Source organism: Oncorhynchus kisutch, linkage group LG20, assembly GCF_002021735.2.
Source record: "Oncorhynchus kisutch isolate 150728-3 linkage group LG20, Okis_V2, whole genome shotgun sequence".
In the NCBI taxonomy this organism is placed as follows: Eukaryota; Metazoa; Chordata; class Actinopteri; order Salmoniformes; family Salmonidae; genus Oncorhynchus; species Oncorhynchus kisutch.
The window spans coordinates 19,789,738-19,813,500 of record NC_034193.2 but is presented as its reverse complement, the minus strand read 5'-3'; the positions used below and the strand labels follow the sequence as shown (position 1 = coordinate 19,813,500).

Below are 23,763 nucleotides of genomic sequence, written 5' to 3'. Positions count from 1 at the left end.
CAAGAAGATCACAGATGCAGCCTACTTGAGACCTGCTAGTCAAATACTTGAATGCCAAATGGAAAATACAGTGGCAAGAAAAAGTATGTGAACCTTTCGGAATTACCTGGATTTCTGCATAAATTGGTTATAAAATCTGATCTTCATCTATGTCACAACAATAGACAGTCTGCTTAAACTAATAACACGTGTCTTTATCAAACACACCATGTAAACATTCAGTGTAAGGTGGAAAAAGTATGTGAACCCTTGGATTTAATAACTGGTTGTCACCCACTTTGGCAATAAACCAAACGTTTTCTGTAGTTGCGATCAAACCTGAACAACGTTCAGGAGGAATTTTGGACCATTCATTTTTACAAAACTGTTTCAGTTCAGCAATATTCTTAGCATGTCTGGTGTGGACTGCTCTCGAGGTCATGCCACAGCATTTTAAATCGGGTTGAGGTCAGGACTGACTGTGCCACTCCAGAAGGTGTATTTTCTTATGTTGAAGCCATTCGGTTGTTGATTTACTTCTGTGTTTTTGGTCGTTGTCCTGTTGCATCACCCAACTTCTGTTGAGCTTCAATTGTCTAGCCGTGTCTGAATCCTGGCTTAGGAAGACCACCAAAAACCTTGAAATTTCCATTCCTAACTATAACATTTTCCGACAAGATAGAACTGCCAAAGGGGGCGGTGTTGCAATTTACTGCAAAGATAACCTGCAGAGTTCTGTCTTACTATCCAGGTCTGTACCCAAACAATAAGCTTCTACTAAAATGTACCTTTCCAGAAACAAATCTCTCACCGTTGCCGCTTGCTATAGACCACCCTCTGCCCCCAGCTGTGCCCTCGACACCATATATGGTTTGATTTCCTCCCATTTATCTTCTGAGCTCGTGCTGCTAGGTGACCTAAACTGGGACATGCTTAACACCCCGGACATCCTACAATCTAAGCTTGATGCCCTCAATCTCACACAATTTATCAATGAACCTACCAGATATAACCCCAAATCCGTAAACACAGGCACCCTCATTGATATCATCCTAACTTACCCCCCAAATACACCTCTGCTGTTTTCAACCAAGATCTCAGCGATCACTGCCTCATTGCCTGCATCCGTAATGAGTCTGCGAGCAAACTTACCACCCCTCATCACTGTCAAACGCTCCCTAAAACACTTCTGCGAGCAGGCCTTTCTAAATCGACATGGCCGGGGTATCCTGGAACGACATTGACCTTATACCGACAGTAGAGGATGCCTGGTTATTCTTTAAAAGTGCCTTCCTCACCATCTTAAATAGGCATGCCCCATTCAAAACATTTTGAACCAGGAATAGCTATAGCCCTTGGTTCACTCCAGACCTGTCTGCCCTTGACCAGCACAAAAACATCCTGTGGTGTTCTGCATTAGCATCGAATAGCCCCCGTGATATGCAACTTTTCAGGGAAGTTAGAAACCAATATACACAGGCAGTTAGGAAAACTAAGGCTAGCTTTTTTAAACAGAAATGTGCATCCTGCAGTACAAACTCAAAAAAGTTCTGGGACACTGTAAAGTCCATGGAGAATAAGAGCACCTCATCCCAGCTACCCACTGCTCTGAGGCTAGGAAACACTGTTACAACCGACAAATCCACTATAATTGAGAATTTCAAAAAGCATTTATCTACGCCTGGCCATGCTTTCCACCTGGCCACCCCTAACCCGGGCAACTGCCCGGCACCCTCCACAGCAACCCGCCCAAGCCCCCACCATTTCTCCTTCACCCATATCTAGATAGCTGATGTTCTGAAAGCTGCAAAATCTGGACCCCTACAAATCAGCCGGGCTAGACAATCTGGACCCTCTCTTTCTTAAATTATCTGCCGAAATTGTTGCAACCCATATTACTAGCCTGTTCAACCTCTCTTTCGTATCGTCTGAGATTCCTAAAGATTGGAAAGCTGCCGCGGTCATCCCCCTCTTCAAAGGGGGAGACACTCTAGACCCAAACTGCTACAGACCTATATCTATTCTACCCTGCAGCTCTTAAGGTCTTCGAAAGCCAAGTTAACAAACAGATTACTGACCATTTTGAATCACACCGTACCTTCTCCACTATGCAATCTGGTTTCCGAGCTGGTCATGGGTGCACCTCAGCTACGTTCAAGGTCCTTAACGATATCATAACCACCATCGATAAGAGACATTACTGTGCAGCTGTATTCATCGACCTGGCCAAGGCTTTCGACTCTGTCAATCACCACATTCTTATTGGCAGACTCAACAGCCTTGGTTTCTCAAATGATTGCCTCACCTGGTTTACCAACTACTTCTCTGATAGATCTCAGTGTGTCAAATCGGAGGGCCTATTGCCCGGACCTCTGGCAGTCTTTATGGGGGTGCCACAGGGTTCAATTCTCGGGCTGACTCTCTTCTCTGTATACATCAATGATGTCGCTCTTGCTACTGGTGATTCTCTAATCCACCTCTACGCAGACGACACCATTCTGTATACTTCTGGCCCTTCTTTGGACACTGTGTTAACTAACCTCCAGATGAGCTTCAATGCCACACAACTCTCCTTCCGTGGCCTCCAACTGCTCTTAAACGCAAATAAAACTAAATGCATGCTATTCAACCGATCATTGCCCACCCTTCCAGCATCACTACTCTGGACGGCTCTGACTTAGAATACGTGGATAACTACAAATACCTAGGTGTCTGGCTAGACCGTAAACTCTCCTTCCAGACTCACATTAAGCATCTCCAATCAAAAATTAAATCTAGAGTCGGCTTCCTATTTCATAACAAAGCTTCCTTCACTCATGCTGCCAAACATACCCTCGTAAAACTGTCCATCCTACCGATCCTTGACTTCGGCGATGTCATCTATAAAATAGCCTTCAACACTCTACTCAGCAAAATGGATGTAGTCTATCACAGTGCCATCCGTTTTGTCACCATAGCCCCATATACTACCCACCACTGCGACCTGCACGCTCTCGTTGGCTGGCCCTCACTTCATACTCGTCACCAAACCCACTGGCTACAGATTATCTACAAGCCTCTGCTAGGTAAAGCCCCGCCCTATCTCAGCTCGCTGGTCACCATAGCAGCACCCACTCGTAACACACGCTCCAGCAGGTATATCTCACTGGTCACCCCCAAAGCCAATTCCTACTTTGGTCGCCTTTCCTTCCAGTTCTCTGTGGCCACTGACTGGAACGAACTGCAAAAATCACTGAAGCTGGAGATTCCCATCTCCCTCACTAGCTTTAAAAACCAGCTGTCAGAGCAGCTCACAGATCACTGCACCTGTTCATAGCCCATCTATCTACCTCATTCCCATACTGTATTTATTTATTTAGCTCCTTTTGCACCACAGTATCTCTACTTGCACATCCATCTTTTGCACATCTACCATTCCAGTGTTTAATTGCCATATTGTAATTACTTCGCCACCATGGCCTATTTATTGCCTTGACTCCCTTATTTGACCTTATTTGCACTCACTGTATATAGACTTAATTTTCTTTTTTTTCTACTGTATTATTGACCATGTTTTGTTCATTCCATGTTTAACTCTGTTGTTGTTGTTGTATGTGTCGAACTGCTATGCTTTATCTTGGCCAGGTCACAGTTGCAAATGAGAACTTGTTCTCAACTAGCTTACCTGGTTAAATAAAGGTGAAATAAAAATATTTAAAAAAATTGGCAGACAGATACATTCTCCTGCAAAATGTCTTGATAAACTTGAATTCGTTTTTCCGTCGATGATAGCAAGCTGTTCAGGCCCTGAGGCTCCAAAGCAGCCCCAAACCATGATGCTCCCTCCACCATACTTTACAGTTGGGATGCGGTTTTGATGTTGGTGTGCTGTGCCTTTTTTTCTCCAGTGTTGTGTCCCTGCCAAACAACTCAACTTTAGTTTAATCTGTCCACAGAATATTTTGCCAGAAGCGCTGTGGAACAGCCAGGTGCTCTTTTGCGAACTTCAGACGTGCAGCAATGTTTTTTTTGGACAGCAGTGGCCTCTTCCGTGGTGTCCTCCCATGAACACCCTTCTTGTTTTATGTATCGTAGACTCGTCAGAGATGTTAGCATGTTCCAGAGATTTCTGTAAGTCTTTAGCTGACATTCTAGGATTCTTCTTAACCTCATTGAGCATTCTGCGCTGTGCTCTTGCAGTCATCTTTGCAGGACGGCCACTCCAAGGGGAGAGTAGCAACAGTGCTTTCTTCATTTACAGACCATTTGTCTTACCGTGGACTGATGAAGATCAAGGCTTTTAGAGATATACTTTTGTAACCCTTTCCAGCTTTATGCAAGTCAACAATTCTTAATCTTCGGTCTCCTGAGATCTCTTTTGTTAGATGCATGGTTCACATCAGGTAATGCTTCTTGTGAATGGCAAACAAGTTTTGTGAGTGTTTTTATAGAGCAAGGCAGCTCTAACCAACATCTCCAATCTCGTCTCCTTGATTAGACTCAGGTTAGCTGACTCCTGTAGCTTTTGGAGAAGTCATTAGCCTACACATACTTTTTCCAACCTACACTGAATGTTAAATTATGTATTCAATATAGACAAGAAAAATAAAATGTTTATTTTAGTTTAATCACACCGTCTATTGTTGTGACTAAGATGATCAAATTTTATGACTAATTTATGCAGAAATAATTCCATAAGTAATTAAGTAAGTAATAAGTAATTCCATATTTCACATTTTTTCTTGCCACTGTACTTTATTGGGACCATGGGTGTATCTAAGGAATGCATTGAATTTGATGAAAAATACTGAGTTTACTGAATGCAGAGACTTTATTGGGACCATATGTCAAGATGTCACTGGATAGCATAGTAATGGGTCGCAGACATGACTGCAGGAGATTCGGCTCAATATTGACCAGCTTTGGTGGAATACGCCTGAGCAAGGCACTGCACAGAATCACTGATCTCCGACCTCCAACTCAAGATTAGCTATGCTACTGATCCTCTGGAATGTGAATGACCGGCCCAACACCACATTTTTCTCCACCACAGCTGGAATGTGGCCCACCAGACCAAACCAGATTCCATCCTTGTGACGCTGCAGCATCTGTGATATTGAGAGAACCCCCACGTTCCAGAGGGATTTGGAGATCAGTGAATCTTTGCAGTGACTTTCTCTTGCCAATCCCTTTTAATGTGCTGAGTAACTTCAGTCAAAGGGGACATAAGAGCTTATTTAATCTCTAAATCGGCAATAACTAACTGGGATGAAGTGAGTTGACAGAGTCAACTGAGTCTTAAGTCCATACTGTCACTAGCTAAGAGCAACCGAGCGAGTTAACATCACAGACTTCAACGGCAAAGCATAGCAGTGGTGTTGTCTCCCTCATGTGGTACTGAAGTGTAAAGCAATTTTAAATTGGAAAGTATGTTTGTTACAAAGTCCTCCATCGCGAGTCATTGTGCACTCCTACACAGTGTACAAAACACTAAGAACACCTTCCTAATATTGAGTTAGGAAGGTGTTTTCCCCTCAGAACAGCCTCAATTCGTCAGGGCATGAACTCTACAAGGTGTCGAAAGCTTTCCACAGGGATGCTGGCCCATGTTGACTCAAATTCTTCCCACAGTTGTGTCAAGTTGGCTGGATATCCTTTGGGTGGTGGACCATTCTTGATACACACAGGAAACGGTTGAGTGTGAAAATCGATCAGCGTTGCCATTTTTGACACAAACCGGTGCACCTGGCATCTATTACCATAACTCATTCAAAGCCACTTAAATATTTTGCCTTGCCCATTCACCCTCAATGGCACACAATCCATGTCTCAATTGTCTCAAGGATTAAAAATCATTCTTTAACCCGTCTCCTCCCCTTCATCTACACTGACTGAAGTGGACTTAACAAGTGACATCAATAAGGGATCATAGCTTTCACCTGGTCAGTCTATGCCATGGAAAGAGCAGGTGTTCTTAATGTTTTGTACACTCGGTGTATGTGATTCTCTGTTAATTTCTCAGAGATCAGACATCAGATCTAGCGATCATGTCTCCAGACTAGCCTAGTCCTTAGGCAAGGGGATCCCCAGTGCTGTAGGATGGTGTCCCTGCATCTGTGCCTCTGCCCTGGCCACCTGCTCCTCAGTGCAGCAGTCCTGGAGGAACACAGAGGCCAGGTTATGCAGGCGTGGGCTCTGGGAGATGGAAAAACGCAGCATGCACTGTAGCACTGCGGTGTCGGTGGTTTGGGAGCGTGATGCAGCGGTGGTGAGATTCATGAGTGTGGTGATGGCAGATAGCACAGTCTCTTCCCGGCGGCTGGACAGGCATCCCGTAACCAAGGGGACTGCGTCGCTCTGCAGGATCTGGTCACGGCATTCCCGATCCATACTCAGGTTACATAGACCCCCTGGGAATGCACAGAAGCACTCCATGATGGAGAGATTCTCCTTTTGAACATCTATCAACAACACGTTGATATACTGTATGTATCATTTATACATGATCTTGTGTATTTCTCAACTAGTGTCCCTTGTGCCATACTCACCTATCCCAAACTCCACAAAGTTCTCATTTTCCTCTGTGAGCATGTCCAAGAAGAGATCAGTAACCTGAAGGGTTCTCAGGTCCTCCAGGTTCCTCGGATCATAGGCGAAGTTGGCCAAGTTGGCCAGCACTTGCTCTTTCGCCTCTAGAAGAAATGGACAATTCGATAGTAATGTTAGCTAATGCCAACCACATGGTCAAATAAGGCTCAATTAGTTATATATGGTGTAGTAAGATTTAGCTAGAATATAATCAAACAGGAGGTCTATCATCCACCAAATCATTACCATGGCTTCTGCATTCTAAAACATTAGCTACACCAATGTCTACATATTGTATTAACCATGATATAGCCTACTCTACTGCATTAGCTAGCAACGTACCATCACTGTCAGTGTCCTGAAACTCAGTGACAAGCGTCTGCAGGTATTCAAACCGATCAGATCCCGTCGCAGAATGTCCTTTTCCCGACATGTGTTCACTTCGTCACAGTTACTATGAATAAAACATCGATTGATATAGTTACAATGACGAACGTTCACTCAAGATAAATAAAGTAATAATATTCACATTTTAATACCAGTGTTGTTGCCGGATGTTTGGGAAGCATTGGTCCGTCCTCGAATTGTTTCCCCAACGGGACACGGTCCTTAATGTAGTTGGTTCCTACTAAATGGCTTTCTAGGAGGATATTCCTGCCGTTTTACTTTATTGGTGAATGCGTGACAACTGTGTACACTTGTATACTTTATCATTTAAATAGTTTATTTAAATTCTCACAAAATACATTTGATTTAACCAACGTGTTTCGTAATGAAGGGAGGGGTGATCCGGCGGAAGTCGTTGTAAGTGCATCTTTTGCGTTCTTGGGGAGGTCACGGTACAGTTGTTGCAGGATACTAGTGAAATAAGAATATTTTGACGGACAACAGTTATTAATTTTGCTAAATTTCGGACAAGTCTAGTGGTGGTTGTTGTCTACCATGAAGCAACATCAACTGTCTGCCATAAAGCGCCTTACAAAACCAATTTTATTTGGAACATTAATCGTGGGACTGGCCACTGCTTTCTTCAACAGGTGATCCCCTTTCATTAATGTTTCTAGCTAGCTATGTAGCTGTATTCTGTCTGGTAAAGGGCAATCAATGACCCATTAACTATAGACGGTCTATAATTGCTCTTCACTTAGTAGCCTGTCTGTGTTGTCCTATTTGCAGGGAAATACTGCATTAATGTAAATTCTGAATTCATCCTAAAAACGTAATTCTATGACACAATTTAATTTACTTATGACTGACTGCCCATTGTTGTTAGAGGTGGTTGAACATGTCTTTGGACCCCTATCTAGTGCTTAATGGTGTACTGCCAATGTCAGTTTGACTGCCAATAGTGAGTGTGTAATAATAATCTAGTGAAACGCTAGCCCAATAATGGACTAAAGGAGCCTTATAATAGTCAAGGACATTACATGTTCTGTTCAGAGGAGCCAATTCGCCTCCAAACGTGAATCCTCCTTAACGTGAATTGATTCTCAATCGTGGTATGATTACAGAAACATAAAGCCCTCTACTTTGAAATCACACGAAAAAAATTCACGAATGCAAAATATAGTTCTAGTTTAAGGACTGGGCTCTTTTTTTCAATTTTCGCCTAAAACGACATCCAAATCTAACCTCCTGTAGCTCAGGACCTGAAGCAAGGATATACATATTCTTGATACCATTTGAAAGAAAACACTTTGAAGTTTGTGGAAATGTGAAATTAATGTAGGAGAATAACACATTAGATCTGGTAAAAGATAATACAAACAAAAAAACATGCTTTTTTTTTGTTCCATCATCTGAAATGCAAGAGAAAGTCCAAAGTATTATTCCAGTTAAGGCGCAATTTAGATTTTGGCCACTATGTAGCAGCAGTGTATGTGCAACGTTTTAGACTGGTCCAATGAACCATTGCATTTCTGTTCAAAATGTTGTATCAAGTCTGCCCAAATGTGCCTAATTAGTTTAAAACATTTAAGTTCATAATTGTGGTACTCTCCTCAAATAATAGCATGGTATTCTTTCACTGTAATAGCTACTGTAAATTGGACAGATTAACAAGAATTTAAGTTCTCTGCCCATAACAGATACATCTATGTCCTGGGAAATGTTCTTGTTACTTACAACCTCATGCTAATCACATTAGTGCACGTTAGCTCAACCATCCCGATGGGGGGACACCAATCCTGTAGAGGTTTTTAACCGATTTAAACAGTTTCAGCCGACAGTATTGTTCAGTGACAACACGTTTGTCAAATCAATTACATTTTATTGGTCACATACACATATTTTGCAGTGTTATTGTGGGTGTAGCGAAATGCTTATGTTCCTAGCTCCAACAGTGCAGTAATACCTAACAATACACTCAATTCCAAAAAAGGTAAAAATAATTAAGAGAGAATTATTTCAACGAGCAATGTCCAGAGTCCGGGAATATAAAGGTATGAGGTTGTGAAAACCCATTATGGACAGTATATGCATAGAAAAGGTGTACAACAAAAATCACTGAAGCTGGAGACGCATATCTCCCTAACTAACTTCAAGCAGCTCACAGATTATTGCATCTGTACATAGCCCATCCAACTACCTCATCCTCATATTATGTATTTTTTGCTCCTTTGCACCCCAGTATCTCGACTTGCACATTCATATTCTGCACATCTATCACTCCAGTGTTAATTGCTAAATTGTAATTACTTCGCCGCTGCGGCCTATTTATTGCCTTACATCCCTAATTTTACCTCATTTGCACACACTATATAGATTTTTTTCTATTGTGTTATTGACTGTACGTTTGTTTATTCCATGTGTAACTGTGTTGTTGCTTGTGTCGCACTGCTTTGCTTTATCTTGGCCAGATCGCAGTTGTAAATAAGAACTTGTTCTCAACTGGCCTACCTGGTTAAATAAAGGTGAAAAAACAAAAACAAGCAGTGGAGGCTGCTGAGGGGAGAACGGCTCATAACAATGGCAGGAACGGAGCAAATGGAATGGTAAACACCTGGAAACCATGTGTTTGATACCATTCCACTCCAGTCATTACCCCAAGCCCCTTCTCCCCAATTAAGGTGCCACCAACCTCCTGTGAACAGAAGTATTGGCGTCCTTCCGTTTACACACAGGTGTTGATGGCCAATTAGCACAGGTAGACCTATGTCTTTGATCTGTTTTTTTTTTAATAAACAAGCTCTCTAACATGGAAATACGCCTGCTTGGGAACCCTACCTCAGCTTTCAATTTCTAGGAGACATTCTGCCTTATCCCTACAGTTCTCAGCCATTCGCATCGCCAACGACTACCTCGTGTGAACTACAATTCTGACACTATGTTTTAACGTTTACAAACGCAATGATCACCACTTGCAATATGGCTTTTGAAACATATGGCCTTATCTTTCATCAGCGAGAAAGAATCATTCAAATAAAAAACTCACTGTAGCAGTTTTTTACAGATCCATACAGTTAGGGATGCCTACATTCGAAGAAACTACACTTCCGCTACATGCTAGATAGCTAATTAGGGACCCCTTGTCCTAAGCACTGTAACATGGAGATATGGCCCTGTCAAGGTGTACATCAATTTAACCTTACATTTTTTTTCAAAATAATTTATTGCTGATATGAAAGATAGTTCTTATGTTTCCAAAACAGTACAGTAAGCGATGCGTGTAAACTTTCCGACTGAGCATCAGGGCTGTTAACACCACCCCACAAAGAAAATACTATTGTCAATAGGCGCTAAAGCAGTTAGGCCTCGATTCTGAGCCGAGTTAAGCATGCATAAATGGAAAGTTTTTCCCTTTTATGCACTTCTCTCTATGCGTATTCAGACCTTTAACTTAAGCATGAGAATAGCATACTATTTACCCGCTATTTGTTCGGGGTGGAGATCTAAGAAATGAAGGTGTGGTGGTGTGTCTCCGGATTTAGGGCTCCGGAGTGGCGCAGCGGTCTAAGGCACTGTATGTCAGTGCTTGAGGCGTCACTACAGACCCAGTGTCGTCCGGGTTTGGATGGTGTAGGCCGTCATTGTAAATAATAATTTGTTCTTAACTGACTTGCCTAGTTAAATGGAAAAAAAAATATATCCTATTCTGATCTTTACTTAATTCCAGCACATTTACGTGTGAGGAAACATGAATAACGGTGGGCGAACCTGCCGATTCCAAGTGGAAAAAGCATCGACTTTCTTTTTTCCCGAAAGAAAAAAACAACATTCTCCATGCACTGTAATTTTTTTATCAATAAGATTAGCTCTATTGATAAGAGCTAAGTTAATCAGTTTGGAAAAGGGGATTGTAAATACACATAGCAATGGTTTTAGATGATTTTTTCCATATGATCCTGGAGACGAATGTGAAACAAGCCACATGGAAGCAAACTGAAAATAATATCAACATGACATGAATTGCAGCCCCTTTTCCACAGTAACACAGGCAATAAATAGCTGTGCCGTTATTATGTGCACTTTAGTGTTAGTTTTCAATTTGTAGCTTACATTTTTTGCATCATTCCATTCCGTTTACCTTTCTTGCCTCTGTCACGTCTGTGTAAATTGTTCCTGAGGGTCGCTAGCATTAGTGGATCGATCAGATTAGGCTAACGTTGTGCAATCATTTTGGACCTGTAGCCTATTTGAATTGTTATGGAACTCAGACCACACATAGCAGGTTAAACCTGGAACTTAGTGCACTGTTCACAACGACCATTGTCATACAGTTCCATGATTAGTGAGAATTAGGGTAGATTTATAGGACTATTGTTCAACCTCCATTGTACACCTTTTCTTTTCCCACCTTCCAATATTTTATGGATTGAACTTGAATATGACAACTTTCAGGATAAATCAAACCACTGTACTTGCTTATTCATCAATATTGATTGTGCCTAAAGGCTCTCAAACGGTATTTTTTTAATGATTCATATATACCTTTCCTAACATTTGCCTAAATAATCTACAAAATCAGTTTTTTTAAATCTACCTGTTGGTGTTGAAATGGAGCTGAAGATGCATATAGGAGGGATTTCTTTCATTGATCCCTATTTTCTGAACCGGTTCTCTTGATGTCTTCTAGTCTGTCATCAACATTCTAATTAAAAGGTACACCGTATTTAAAGGGATGGCTTAAAATAAATGTACTGAAAACCCTATTGAATGAAAACTCCACAAGAAAATCGATTGGCCAGCAAGTGGGAGGGTTTTCAGCTGCTGAATTACATTTATTCAGCATTACGCAACTTCACAAGGTAAGTCTGAATACTAACTACTGAGAAGTACATAGGAAAGGCGTGCGCAAGAAAGGTGTACTTTCCTAAATCGGAAATTGGGCCCTTAGTGTCTATGAATGGAGTACCAAAACACCATAAAAGGTGTGTATAATTGAAATGATTTCTTGATGATATGAAAGATACTTTCCTTATGTTTCCAAACTTTCACCATAAGCAATGCATGTTCACGTTCAGACCGAGGGTCGGGACTCTTAACAGAAGTCCCCACTGGAAGAAATCAATAGGCGTTAAAGGCAGTTGGCGTCGATGAATGTGTTCGTGAAAAGCATGAATGCACACACAAGAAGTTAGTAGAGGTGCTGACTAACGGCAAGTAAACTATAGGCTATAAAAAAAGTTGCACACTATATAAGCTCCCAGTAATTTATTGGGTCAACCACCAGTGTTTCGGCATCACACTGCCTTCTGTGATGATGAAAGGTTGGTTTACCCAATACATTATTAGGCGCATATATAGCGTGCTACTTTATTTGTGTGTGTGTGTAATTACATTGTATACCTTCTACAGACACCGATTCTTTGAGGACCTAGCAGAGATGAGGGCTCAGGAGCGTGCTAAGAATGATGCCAAGCTAATGGAGGTGCTGGAGATGAGGAAGAGGCAGATGGAGGAGTTAGCAGAGAAGAAGAAGCCATGATGAACCTCGACCCACTGGGCACAACAGACACTGAGCTGGACAGACCGAATGACAGCATCCCTTTGGTGGGGTTGCACAATACATGCCTTTTTCAGTGAGGGAATCATTTAGCAAACAAATAGACAGGACAGAGAATAAGTAATGTCACGACAAGAGCATCATTCATGCAGGTTTTCATTGTGGTTAATCATTCATCTAACTTAATGTTTTCGTGGAGCTCTAAATTGTCCAATGAGATGTCCATGAAGAGGTCCTATTCTTGTCAAAGAAAGAACTGAAAGGCAATAAGGTGTTTGGGGAGTGGGTACACTTTTTGGTTTACTGCTGCAACTTCACTACAATGTAATATTTGTTTAAAGAGCGGAGCATCACATTTTTGTCCCATGATGATAATCGGGTACAGCTGTGAAGAAGCCTACAGTAGTCATCATTAATTGTACAGCAAATCATGATGTTTAATCAGAATAGATCATCCACTTGTTAGTGGGTACCACGGAGAGGGAATTCAACATCCAAAATGTATGATTGCTGGATTTAAATAAAACAAAACACGAGGGCAATGGTGGTAAATGTTATCTTTACCTCTACCAATAAGAATTATGAAATTACGACCTAATCTAGAATGGAAACCATTACTATGGTGTAGTTTTTGTATAATTTTGTTCAATTTGCAAGTACAACTGTTATCCACCAGGGGGCAGTGGTGACCCAATGTTATCCTTAGTCTTGTTCTTAGGGCATCACTGTTTCGAGGGCTATGAAGCTAAAAACTCACCAGAAGTGGGCGGGTGGAAAGGACGTGACCGGCAGAGCAGTGACTATGCTAGCAGGATAGTCCACATCTTTGTTGATAGCGATATGGTGTTAACATAAGTGGATGAATTGGTCTAATTTAGCATGTATGGTAAAGCCTCAACCCTTAGCTACCTCTTCCAATTGAGCTAGAAAGAAAGTGAATACTGACGTTTGTATTATTTTGTGTGATTACAGCGCCAGCGATAAAACGCCAAAATAGACACGTACTAATTGAGTGAGGCGTCAAAGCAGACAACCCGCCCGCCCGGCTTCGGTTGGGTTATTATAATTTTATACAACGGTGGGTCAAATCCTGAATGCTGATTGGTTAAAACAACATTCCTGCTGGTGTCTATTCAACAATTTGCCACCAGCAAAGTCTATGACGTTAAAATGCCTATTTACGCAATCCACTGTCTCATCAGCCCAGCCAGGCAATTTATAAACTTAATCTCCACTATAAAAAGCATCTAGACATTATCTCACATTTCATTTAGACTAACATTTTGTTTAACAGCGGAGGTTTGTATAAACCTTGCTGTCTGTCTCTCCAACATTTACAACATTTGATCTCCTGCCGTCCTGTACTAGTAATGAACGTGTCAGGACGAGACAGACAGGCAGGCAGCGTTTCTCAGCCAGTCGAAATCATGAATCAGCTGGCTATATGGATATATATACAAAAACAAATGTAAATCGAAAAAAGGTCAAACTAAATGCAGCTAATTTGTAGTCTTTCCAGCTTCAGTTTGAAGTGATTGATTGTGTTGCTGTAGCTGTGTTGTTGGCTAGCTCTGAACAACAGTGTCCTGACGAGTGAGAACATTTTCTATGCTATGGGTAAATCGTGCCTCATTGTTATGGATGTATCCAAATAAATGTCACTAGAAAACAGCTTAAACAAATACAAATGCAGCTACTTTGCTGTTATTCTGGCGGCACTTTTTGACATGACTAAGTTAGCCGTAGTTGGCTAGCTAGCAAGCAAGGGATATGAACGTTGCAAGCCAGTATGGCAATTAAGAACGAACGACTTCGTCTAGTGCCTAACAGCACCCTTGCCAATACATCCTCCAAACACTGGCTTCTCTGGCATTATCACTTAACTAAACAATGGATTCTGAAATCTATCACACAAACGCCTTGCCCTTGGTGAGTTTAGGCCTTGAATGTGACATGTTGGATGAAGGCAGTGGGCAGAGTTTACGCCCAATGGAGTTTTCGTTATTCAAGTTTGAGCTTTTTCTCAATGATTCTTTCCTTGATTCCTTACACCGTCTCTCCTCACCTCGTTAAACTGCATTGGAGGTCAGAGGGGGGGACATTCTCCAATAGCAAGCTTTGAGAAGGAGGACCTGAGCCCTAGGACCATGCCCCAGGACTACCTGACATGATGACTCCTTGCTGTCCCCAGTCCATCTGACTGTGCTGCTGCTCCAGTTTCAACTGTTCTGCCTTATTATTATACGACCATGCTGGTCATTTATGAACATTTGAACATCTTGGCCATGTTCTGTTATAATCTCCACCCGGCACAGCCAGAAGAGGACTGGCCACCCCACATAGCCTGGTTCCTCTCTAGGTTTCTTCCTAGGTTTTGGCCTTTCTAGGGAGTTTTTCCTAGCCACCGTGCTTCTACACCGGCATTGCTTGCTGTTTGGGGTTTCAGGCTGGGTTTCTGTACAGCACTTTGAGATATCAGCTGATGTACGAAGGGCTATATAAATACATTTGATTTGATTTGATTTGAGGAGACAGAGGATACGAGAAATCACGGATTAGAACCAGAGAGGAAGAGGCGAAGCGAGAGCAATTTCTCCAATAGGTCCAGCTGTGACATCATCCCTCAGGGTTTTTATGCTGCCACCTGGGTCTTTGCAACAGGCAGCATTTTTTATTTTTTGCTCACTAAGCAGTTTTTTATGGAGGGATCAAAGAGAGAGCACAAAAGGAAAAGCTCTCTTGGTGAGGACTCCCCATCTGAGTGAGTCAAATCACACCTCATCCTCAAACTGCCCAGCAGACGAGCAGCCCCAAGAGAGTCACACCCCCCCCCCCCCCATCACTGAACAGACCCAGGTTCCACAACTGCACTGATCCTCCATTGTTGAGTGAGATATATTCACAAAGATGGAGAGAGTAATTGTGGAGCTCAGAGCGAGTCCACATTCACCCTCCCCCCACAAGACCCGGAGGGCTGACGGTGGAGATAGACGAGAGAGCTTGCTGCACCCCGGACTGAGATGTGAGAACTTGAGGAGAGAGAGGAACACATGGCACAGCGAACAGATCTGAAGGAGAAGAGAGGAACACGTGGAACAGCTAACAGCACTGAAGGAGGAAGTGAGAAAGCTGAGGTGTGACTCCCTCAGAGAATCCAGCAGAACAGTCCACTGCAGACCTGGACCACAACCTCAATACCACGATGGGACAGACAACACAGGACCCACCAACCCAACAGACGCCACCCCTTCCTAACAGCCCTCCTGTCAGCTCCTACACATCCACGAGGACACAAAAGCCAGAGGTTGTGCTTGTCATTGATTCAAATGGGAAATACATTCAAGAGAATTCCCCCCCCCCCCAAAAAAAGTGGTTAAAGTCTGGTTCCCAAACCAATCAAATTTTATTTGTCAAATACACATGGTTAGCAAATGTTAATGCGAGTGTAGCGAAATGCTTGTGCTTCCAGTTCCGACGGTGCAGTAATGTCTAACAAGTAATCTAACAAATCCTAACAATTCCCCAACAACTACCTAATACACACAAATCTAAAGGGGTGAATGAGAATATGTACATGTAAGTATATGGATGAGTGATGGCAAAGGTGCAATAGATGGTATAAAATACATTATATACATGTGATATGACTAATGTAAGATATGTAAATATTTTTAAAGTGGCATTGTATAAAGTGACTTGTGATCCATTTATTAAAGTGGCCAGTGATTGGGTCTCAATGTAGGCAGCAGCCTCTCTGAGTTAGTGATTGCTGTTTAGCAGTCTGATGGCCTTGAGATAGAAGCTGTTTCAGTCTCTCGGTCCCAGCTTTGATGCACCTGTACTGACCTCGCCTTCTGGATGGTAGCGGTGTGAACAGGCAAGGTGGTTGATGTCCTTGATTTTTTTGGCCTTCCTGTGACATCGGGTGCTGTAGGTGTCATGGAGGGCAGGTACTTTTCCCCCGGTGATGCGTTGTGCAGACAGCACCACCCTCTGGAGAGCCTTGCCGTTTAGGTTCAGCCTGACAGGATGCTCTTGATTGTGCATCTGTAAAGGTTTGTCAGGGTTTTGGGTGACAAGCCAAATTTCTTCAGCCTCCTGAGGTTAAAGAGGCGCTGCTGTGCCTTTTTCACCACACTGTGTGTGGGTGGACCAGTTCAGTTTGTCTGTGATGTGTACGCCGAGGAACTTAACTTTCCACCTTCTCCACTGCTGTCCCTTCAATGTGGATAGGGGGGTGCTCCCTCTGCTGTTTCTTGAAGTCCACGATCATCTCCTTTGTTTTGTTGACATTGAGTGAGAGGTTGTTTTCCTGACACCACACTCCGAGTGCCCTCACCCCATCCCTGTAGGCTGTCTCGTCGTTGTTGGTAATCAAGCCCACTACTGTTGTGTCGTCTGCAAACTTGATGATTGAGTTTGAAGTGTGTATGGCCACACAGTTGTGGGTGAACCGGGAGTACAGGAGGGGGCTGAGTACACACCTTTGTGGGGCCGCAGTGTTGAGGGTCAGCCAATTGTAGATGTTGTTTCCTACCTTCACCACCTGGGGGTGGACCGTCAAAGTCCAGGACCCACTTGCACAGGGCGGGATTGAGACCCGGGGCCTCCAGCCTGATGATGAGCTTGGAGGGTACTATGGTGTTGAATGCTGAGCTGTAGTCAATGAACAGCATTCTTACATAGGTATTCCTTTTGTCCAGATGGGATAGGACATCGAGATGGCGCTTGCGTCGTCTGTGGACCTGTTGGAGCGGTAGTCATTTAGTTCAGTTATCTTTGTCTTTTTGGGAACAGGAACAATGGTAGCCATCTTGAAGCATGTGGGGACAATAGACTGGGATAGGGAGCGATTGAATATGTCTGTAAACACACCAGCCAGCTGGTCTGCGCATGCTCTGAGGACGCGGCTAGGGCTGCCATCTGGGCCAGCAGCCTTGCGAGGGTTAACACGTTTAAATGTTTTACTCACATCAGCCACGGAGAAGGGGGGGGGGTGGAGTCCTTGTTTGCAGGCGGTGACGGTGGTACTGTATTATCCTCGAAGCAGGCAAGGAAGGTGTTTAGTTTGTCTGGAAGCGTGACGTCGGTGTCTGTCACGTGGCTGGTTTTCTTTTTGGAGTCCGTGATTTCCTGTAGACCCTGCCACATACTGCTCGTTTCTGAGCCATTGAATTGTGACTCCACTTTGACCCTGTACTGGCATTTCGTTGTTTGATTGCCTTGCAGAGGGAATAACTACACTGTTTATATTCAGTCATATTCCCAGAACTCTTTCCATGGTTAAATGCGGTGCATCGCGCTTCCAGTTTTGCGTGAATGCTGCCATCCATCCACAGTTTCTGGTTAGGGTAGGTTTTAATAGTCACAGTGGGTACAACATCTCCAATGCACTTCTTTATAAACACACTCATCGAATCAGCATATAGGTCAATGTTGTTCTGAGGTTGACAGGAACATATTCCAGTCCATGTGATCAAAACAATTTTGAAGTGTGGCTTCCGATTGGTCTTACCAGCGTTGAATGGATCTCATCACTGGTACATCCTGTTTGAGTTTCTGCCTATAAAGACAGTATGAACAATATGGCGTCGTGGTCGGATTTTCCGAAGGGCGGTGGAGGGCTTTGTATGCATCCCGGAAGTTAGAGTAGCAGTGGTCGAGGGTATTGCCCATGTGCGTAGCACAATCAATATGCTGGTAAAACTTAGGTAGCCTTGTTGTCAAATTTGCTTTGTTCAAATCCCCAGCTACAATAAACGCAGCCTCAGGATATATGGTTTCCAGTTTGCATATAGTCCAGTGAAGTTCCTTGATGGCCATCTTGGTGTCTGCATGAGGAGGAATGTACACAGCTGTGACTATAACGGAGTTCCTCTGTGTTGTGATTACACCATGAGTCATCAATCATGACGCATACACCCCCGCCCTTCCTCTTCTCAGAGACATGTTTATCTCTGTCGGTGCGATGCATGGAGAAGCTCGGTGGCTGAACCGATTCCGACAACATATCCCAAGAGAGACATGTTTCCGTGAAACAGAGAATGTTACAATCTCTGATGTCTCTCTGGAAGGAGACCCTTGCTCGAATTACGTCTACCTTGTCAAGAGACTGGACATTGGATAGTAGTATATTCGGGAGCAGTGGGCGATGTGCACGTCTATGGAGCCTGACCACGTGGCCGCTTCGTCTGCCCCTTCTGCGGTGCCGTTGTTTTGGGTCGACTACTGGAATTAGATCTATTGTCCCGGGTGGTGGTCCGAACAGAGGATCCATTTCAGGAAAGTCGTATTCCTGGTCGTAATGTTGGTAAGTTGACGTTGCTCTTATATCCAATAGTTCTTCCCGGCTGTATGTGATAAGACTTAAGATTTCCTGGGGTAACAATGCAATAAATAATACATAAGAAAACAAAAGTGCATAGTTTCCTAAGAACTCGAAGTGAGGCGACCATCTCTGTCGGCACCATCATTCATCAATAGTCATGCCCTGGAGCTGTTATCAAAGGACAGACTAGGTTCCCAGCCACATCATAATTCACATGAGCACAAATTACCTGAGGGCCTGGCAGTAAAGGGAGGCCACAGCAGGAAAGGGAGTGATTGAAAAAGCTTCTTCCACATTCCACAAGTGGTCTATTCCACCCTGCTATCATGAAAATAATTTCACCCTGCCATGTGAGAATGCTATTCACTGACTACAGCGCAGCGTTAAACACAACGCTGAGCTGTGGTGCCCTCAAAGCTCATCACTAAGCTAAGAACCCTGGGACTAAACACCTCCCTCTGCAACTGCATCCTGGACTTCCTTTCGGGTCACCCACAGGTGGTAAGGGTAGGTAACAACACATCCGCCACGCTGATCCTCAACACAGGGGCCCCTCAGGGGTGCATGCTCAGTCCCCTCCTGTACTTCCTGTTCACTCATGACTGCATGACCAGGCACCACTCCAACACCATCATCTAGTTTGCCGATGACACAACAGTGGTAGGCCTGATCACCAACAAAGAAGAGACAGCCTATAGGGAGGAGGTCCGAGAGCTGGCCGTGTGGTGCCAGGACTACAACCTCTCCCTAAACGTGATCAAGACAAAGAAGATGATTGTGGACTAAAGGAAAAGGAGGACCGAGTACGCCCCATTCTCATCTACGGGTCTGCAGTGGAGCAGGTTGAGAGCTTCAAGTTCCTTGGTGTCCACATCACCAACAAACTGTCATGGTCCAAACACAGTAAGACAGTCGTGAAGAGAGCATGAAAAAGCCTATTCACCTCAGGAGACAGAAGATTTTGCATGGGACCTCAGATCCTCAAAAGGTTCTACAGCTGCACCATCGAGAACATCCTGACTGGTTGCATCACTGCCTGGTATGGCAACTGCTCGGCCTCCGACCGCAAGGCACTACAGAGGGTAGTGTGTACGGCTCAGTGTATCACTGGGGCCAAGCTTCCTGCCATCCAGGACCTCTGTACCAGGCAGTGTCAGAGGAAGGCTCTAACAATTGTCAAAGACTCCAGCCACCCTAGTCAGACTGGTCTCTCTGCTACCGCACAGCAAGCGGTACCGGAGCACCAAGTCCAGGTTCAAAAGGCTTCTTAACAGCTTCTACCCCCAAGTCATAAGACTCCTGAGCAGCTAATCAAAGGGCTACCCAGACCCCTCGTTTACGCTGCTGCTACTCTGTTTATTATCTATGCATAGTCACTTTAACTCTACCTACGTACATGTACATATTACCTCAATTACCTTGACTTACCGGTGCAGCCGCATATTGACTATAGCCTCGCTATTGTTATTTTATGCTGTTTAATTATTTGTTACATTTATTTAAAAATGTTTACTTAACACTTTTTTTTCTTAACTTCTTAAAGCATTGTTCGTTAAGGGCTTGTAAAGTAAGCATTTCACTGTAAGGTCTACTGCACCTGTTGTATTCGGTGCATGTGACAAATAAAATTGATTGATTGGATTTACAGCGAGTGAATGCAAGCATTTCCAGGGACTGCCTCAAACCTACCTGGCCTGCCACTCCACCCTGAACTTGAACAGCCTTTACGACCAGGTCCACCTCTACAAGGCAGCAGTCCCAATTTTTGCCACATCCCTGAAGGATGTCACCCTCAACCGCAGCCCCAGCACCTCACCAGAAGTAACAGACCAGCGAGACACCCCACCCAGACCTGAGAGACTCCCTCCTGAAGGACTTGCACCGGGAGAACCCACGCCAAAAGGACCTACATTCAGACCACAGCATCACCAGCCACATCCCCACCCCCACATGCCGAGACCCCACTAAAAACCCTGGCCACACCCTATATAGGCCACCCCACACACCCCGTGCCCCTGCAGAAAGGACCTCAACATGACTGCTGCACATATGCCCAGGCCGTGAGCAGAGCAACAGGCCCAACCCCCACTAGTACACCTGCCCAAGCCCAATCCTGCAACCTAAGAGATATGTATCAGATGCTCAACATGCTCTGCTCACACCTACTGTAATGGTCCGAGCCCAAACCACACAAAAACACTAGACACTATGGAACACAAAGCTTTTACTATCTCATCCTGGAATATCATCTGCCTTTGGCCTAAAGAGCAGGAACACAGACTTCAAAGAAGTTTGAAATACAGACATTGACATCCACCAAACTACCAGGTGTGAAACAGAGAAGAGACTCAGGGGGTATAGTAATTTGTTATTGAGCAGACCTAACCCACTCTATTAGTCAAAACTGGAACATTTTACATCCGTCTAGAAATTAATAATGAAATTCTCAATAGAGAAAAATGTCCTCATGTGTGCTACCTATATCCCCCAAATAGAATCCCCTTACTTTAATGATGACAGCTTCTCCATCCTAGAGGAGAACAACCATTTCCGGGCCCAGGGACATGTACTAGTCTGTGGCGACCTAAATGCCAGAACTGGACAAGAACCTGACACTCTTAGCACACGGGGAAAAACACCTACCTGGAGGAGACAGCAATCCCTCCCAAATATGCCCACCTAGACACAACTATGACAAAACAACCAAGAAAAATGTGTCACAACTCCTATCGCACGCTAGGTCTGTACATAGTCAATGGTAGGCTTCAAGGGGACTCTTATGGTAGGTACGCCTACAGCTCATCCCAGGGCAGTAGTACTGTAGATTACTGACCTTAACCCAGTCTCTCAGAGCGTTCACAGTCAGCCCACTGACAGCCCTATCAGATCAAAGCAAAATCACAGTCTACTTGAACAGAGCAATACTCAATAAATGTTTTGATTTGATAGGGAAACTGAGATGTCAAATATACTGTTTAGGTTTTCTACTGGCAAGTTTACACCTTCACTATTTTATTTTATTTAACCTTTATTTAACTAGGCTGGGTGTGCCATGGCGCAGGTGGTTACCTCCCGGCACCATCGCTGGCTCCATCACCCCAGGGCTGACATTGGCCCAGGGGTTGATGACATTCTAGAGCAGATCGATAAGGTTCGTAGGGACCGGGAGACCCTGAGACGGTTCATGCCACCTCCTCAGGCCCCGGGTCCAAAGCAGGCGGACCGTCGCCACCCACCTACACCCGAACAACGCTGGGGTCCCTCTCCTGCCCCATCGCCTCGTGCTAAGGGATGCCAGCGGGGAGAGGCACAGCGTGCGATGAAGCAACAGCCTGTTTTTTTCCACACGGGTCTTTCCCGTTTTTTAAAATTACCGAGAGGTACTGGGTAATTTATCCCTTATCGGGTTCCTATTCCTCCAAGCGGGTCACGACATAAGCTCTCGCAGGGCATCGAACACCTGCTCTGTGGCCTTGTTGGCTTGGCTGAGCTAATGGCTTCCCTTTGTGACAGGTGTGATGGTATCAACCGTCACTGCCGTAGGGACGTGCCTGGGGGACCCAGGAGCTCAGGGTGCTAGAGGAGAGGCAGGCCCCGGCAGGACCCATAACACACCCTTCCCCAGCCTTGTCCTCTTATCCCGGTCTCAAAGGGCAAAGTGGGGTACTCACAATGTTCAAAGGGTACTGCAATTCCAGTGTTGGCCACCGTCCTTCAGGGCCCTTTGTGTCACCACGGTGGCCGACCCCCTGAAGAAAACCCTGACACAAAGAAGTCAGATTTTAAAATTCCTAATAAGACACTTAACTAATCACCTTTGTGCACAAAACATTAATTGAATTATTAAAATAATTTTCCCTCAGGCTGACTTTTTTTTCATCACTCACAGCAGAAAGTTGAACATTTTATCATAGTTTCTAAACCCAGAGGCAACAGAGACTTCCAAAGGGCTTGCGAAGCAGGCCAGGGGTTTGAGAAATAAATTACAGAAGTGAAAGATTATTCCTTAGCTGTTCATTTTCACAATCTAAAGGCACAACATAGCTTCGAGACAATGAGCATGGTTAATATGATTATTGTGGATAGTCAGATTAATATAAATTTGTTTAAAATGTTTACATGCTTCGCAAAGAAGAACGATTTCCCTAATAATCCTGTTTACATGGACATATCTGAAATCATGCTACTGATGGCACTCTGAAATGCAGAAAATATGCAACCCTTGCGAAGCATTTTTTATTCTAAGTTCGGACATATGTGTGTAAGTGAAAACTACTGCTAAGATAAATACTGTAACGACCTTGGCTTTATAAGCACGGATATCAACTCTGCCGCTTGAGCATTCTTTTGAGGCACAGTCGATAGCGTGCTGGACTTCGGGCTTAGTAGGTCGAGGGTTTGAGACCTGCTCCCTGCCTGTTTTCATTACAGTGTTGCCAATTAGCGACTTAGTTGCTATATTTAACGAGTATTCAGACCCCTCTAGCAACACATTTTCAAAAAATTGACAAGCGACAAATCTAGCGACCTTTTCTGGTGTTATTGGAGACTCTGACGTGAAAGCGCGTATCGTTATTACTCTTCTCAACAAGCAGCGGGTGCTGCCGTGAGCCCATCCCCCATCCCAAAGCACTCACAGGTGGCCCGTTCCTCGCGCAGCTGCAGTCAGAGCAGGAGATGTTCACCCCTCCACGTCCAGACTGCAAATTAATCGCACATGCGGGAAGCCGCCGCTTTCTGAACCCGCCCTGGGTTACATTCAGGGAAGGATGTAAATGTAAAATGTTCTTTGTCAAAAATAAATCACTGCATTTGACTCACACAGCCTCAGTCACTTACTCACCTTGTCCACTGTGTGTGTACCTCTCTGTGACATAAGCTAAACATCTAGCTGGCTAGCTCATCATGTCTCAGTCTAAACTGTACACTCAAAACTACAGAAAGG

General features: G+C 44.0%; 1 protein-coding gene and 1 long non-coding RNA gene across 4 annotated transcripts; one reads left to right on the top strand and one right to left on the bottom strand.

Moving 5' to 3' along the window:
• Nucleotides 1–4,686: 4,686 nt before the first annotated feature.
• Nucleotides 4,687–23,561, bottom strand: armc7 (armadillo repeat containing 7). Of its 3 annotated transcripts, XM_020453648.2 has the most exons (5): nucleotides 23,456–23,561; nucleotides 22,490–22,579; nucleotides 6,889–7,000; nucleotides 6,507–6,650; nucleotides 4,687–6,368 (listed from the first exon to the last, which is right to left on the bottom strand). In XM_020453648.2, the coding sequence occupies exons 3-5, from the start codon at nucleotides 6,977–6,979 to the stop codon at nucleotides 6,022–6,024; spliced, it is 582 nt and encodes a 193-aa protein (XP_020309237.1). In that variant the 5' UTR covers nucleotides 6,980–7,000; nucleotides 22,490–22,579; nucleotides 23,456–23,561; the 3' UTR covers nucleotides 4,687–6,021. The 3 variants fall into 3 exon arrangements, with proteins under 3 accessions (XP_020309237.1, XP_020309236.1, XP_020309238.1); XM_020453647.2 differs by lacking the exons at nucleotides 22,490–22,579; nucleotides 23,456–23,561 and adding an exon at nucleotides 7,086–7,342; XM_020453649.2 differs by lacking the exons at nucleotides 22,490–22,579; nucleotides 23,456–23,561 and adding an exon at nucleotides 7,076–7,116.
• Nucleotides 7,177–13,032, top strand: LOC109865446 (uncharacterized). The gene is made up of 2 exons (XR_002251567.2): nucleotides 7,177–7,583; nucleotides 12,343–13,032. It is a non-coding gene; the product is annotated as an uncharacterized LOC109865446 (long non-coding RNA).
• Nucleotides 23,562–23,763: the final 202 nt, after the last annotated feature.

Excerpts from the sequence above, each read along its gene's own strand:
- armc7 (XM_020453648.2), bottom strand. The coding sequence starts at position 6,979 with ATGTCGGGAAAAGGACATTCTGCGACGGGATCTGATCGGTTTGAATAC. Across the intron at positions 6,651-6,888 it reads TCAGGACACTGACAGTGATG|AGGCGAAAGAGCAAGTGCTG; the intron begins GTACGTTGCTAG and ends CATTTCTTCTAG. Across the intron at positions 6,369-6,506 it reads CTTTGTGGAGTTTGGGATAG|GGGGTCTATGTAACCTGAGT; the intron begins GTGAGTATGGCA and ends GTGCATTCCCAG.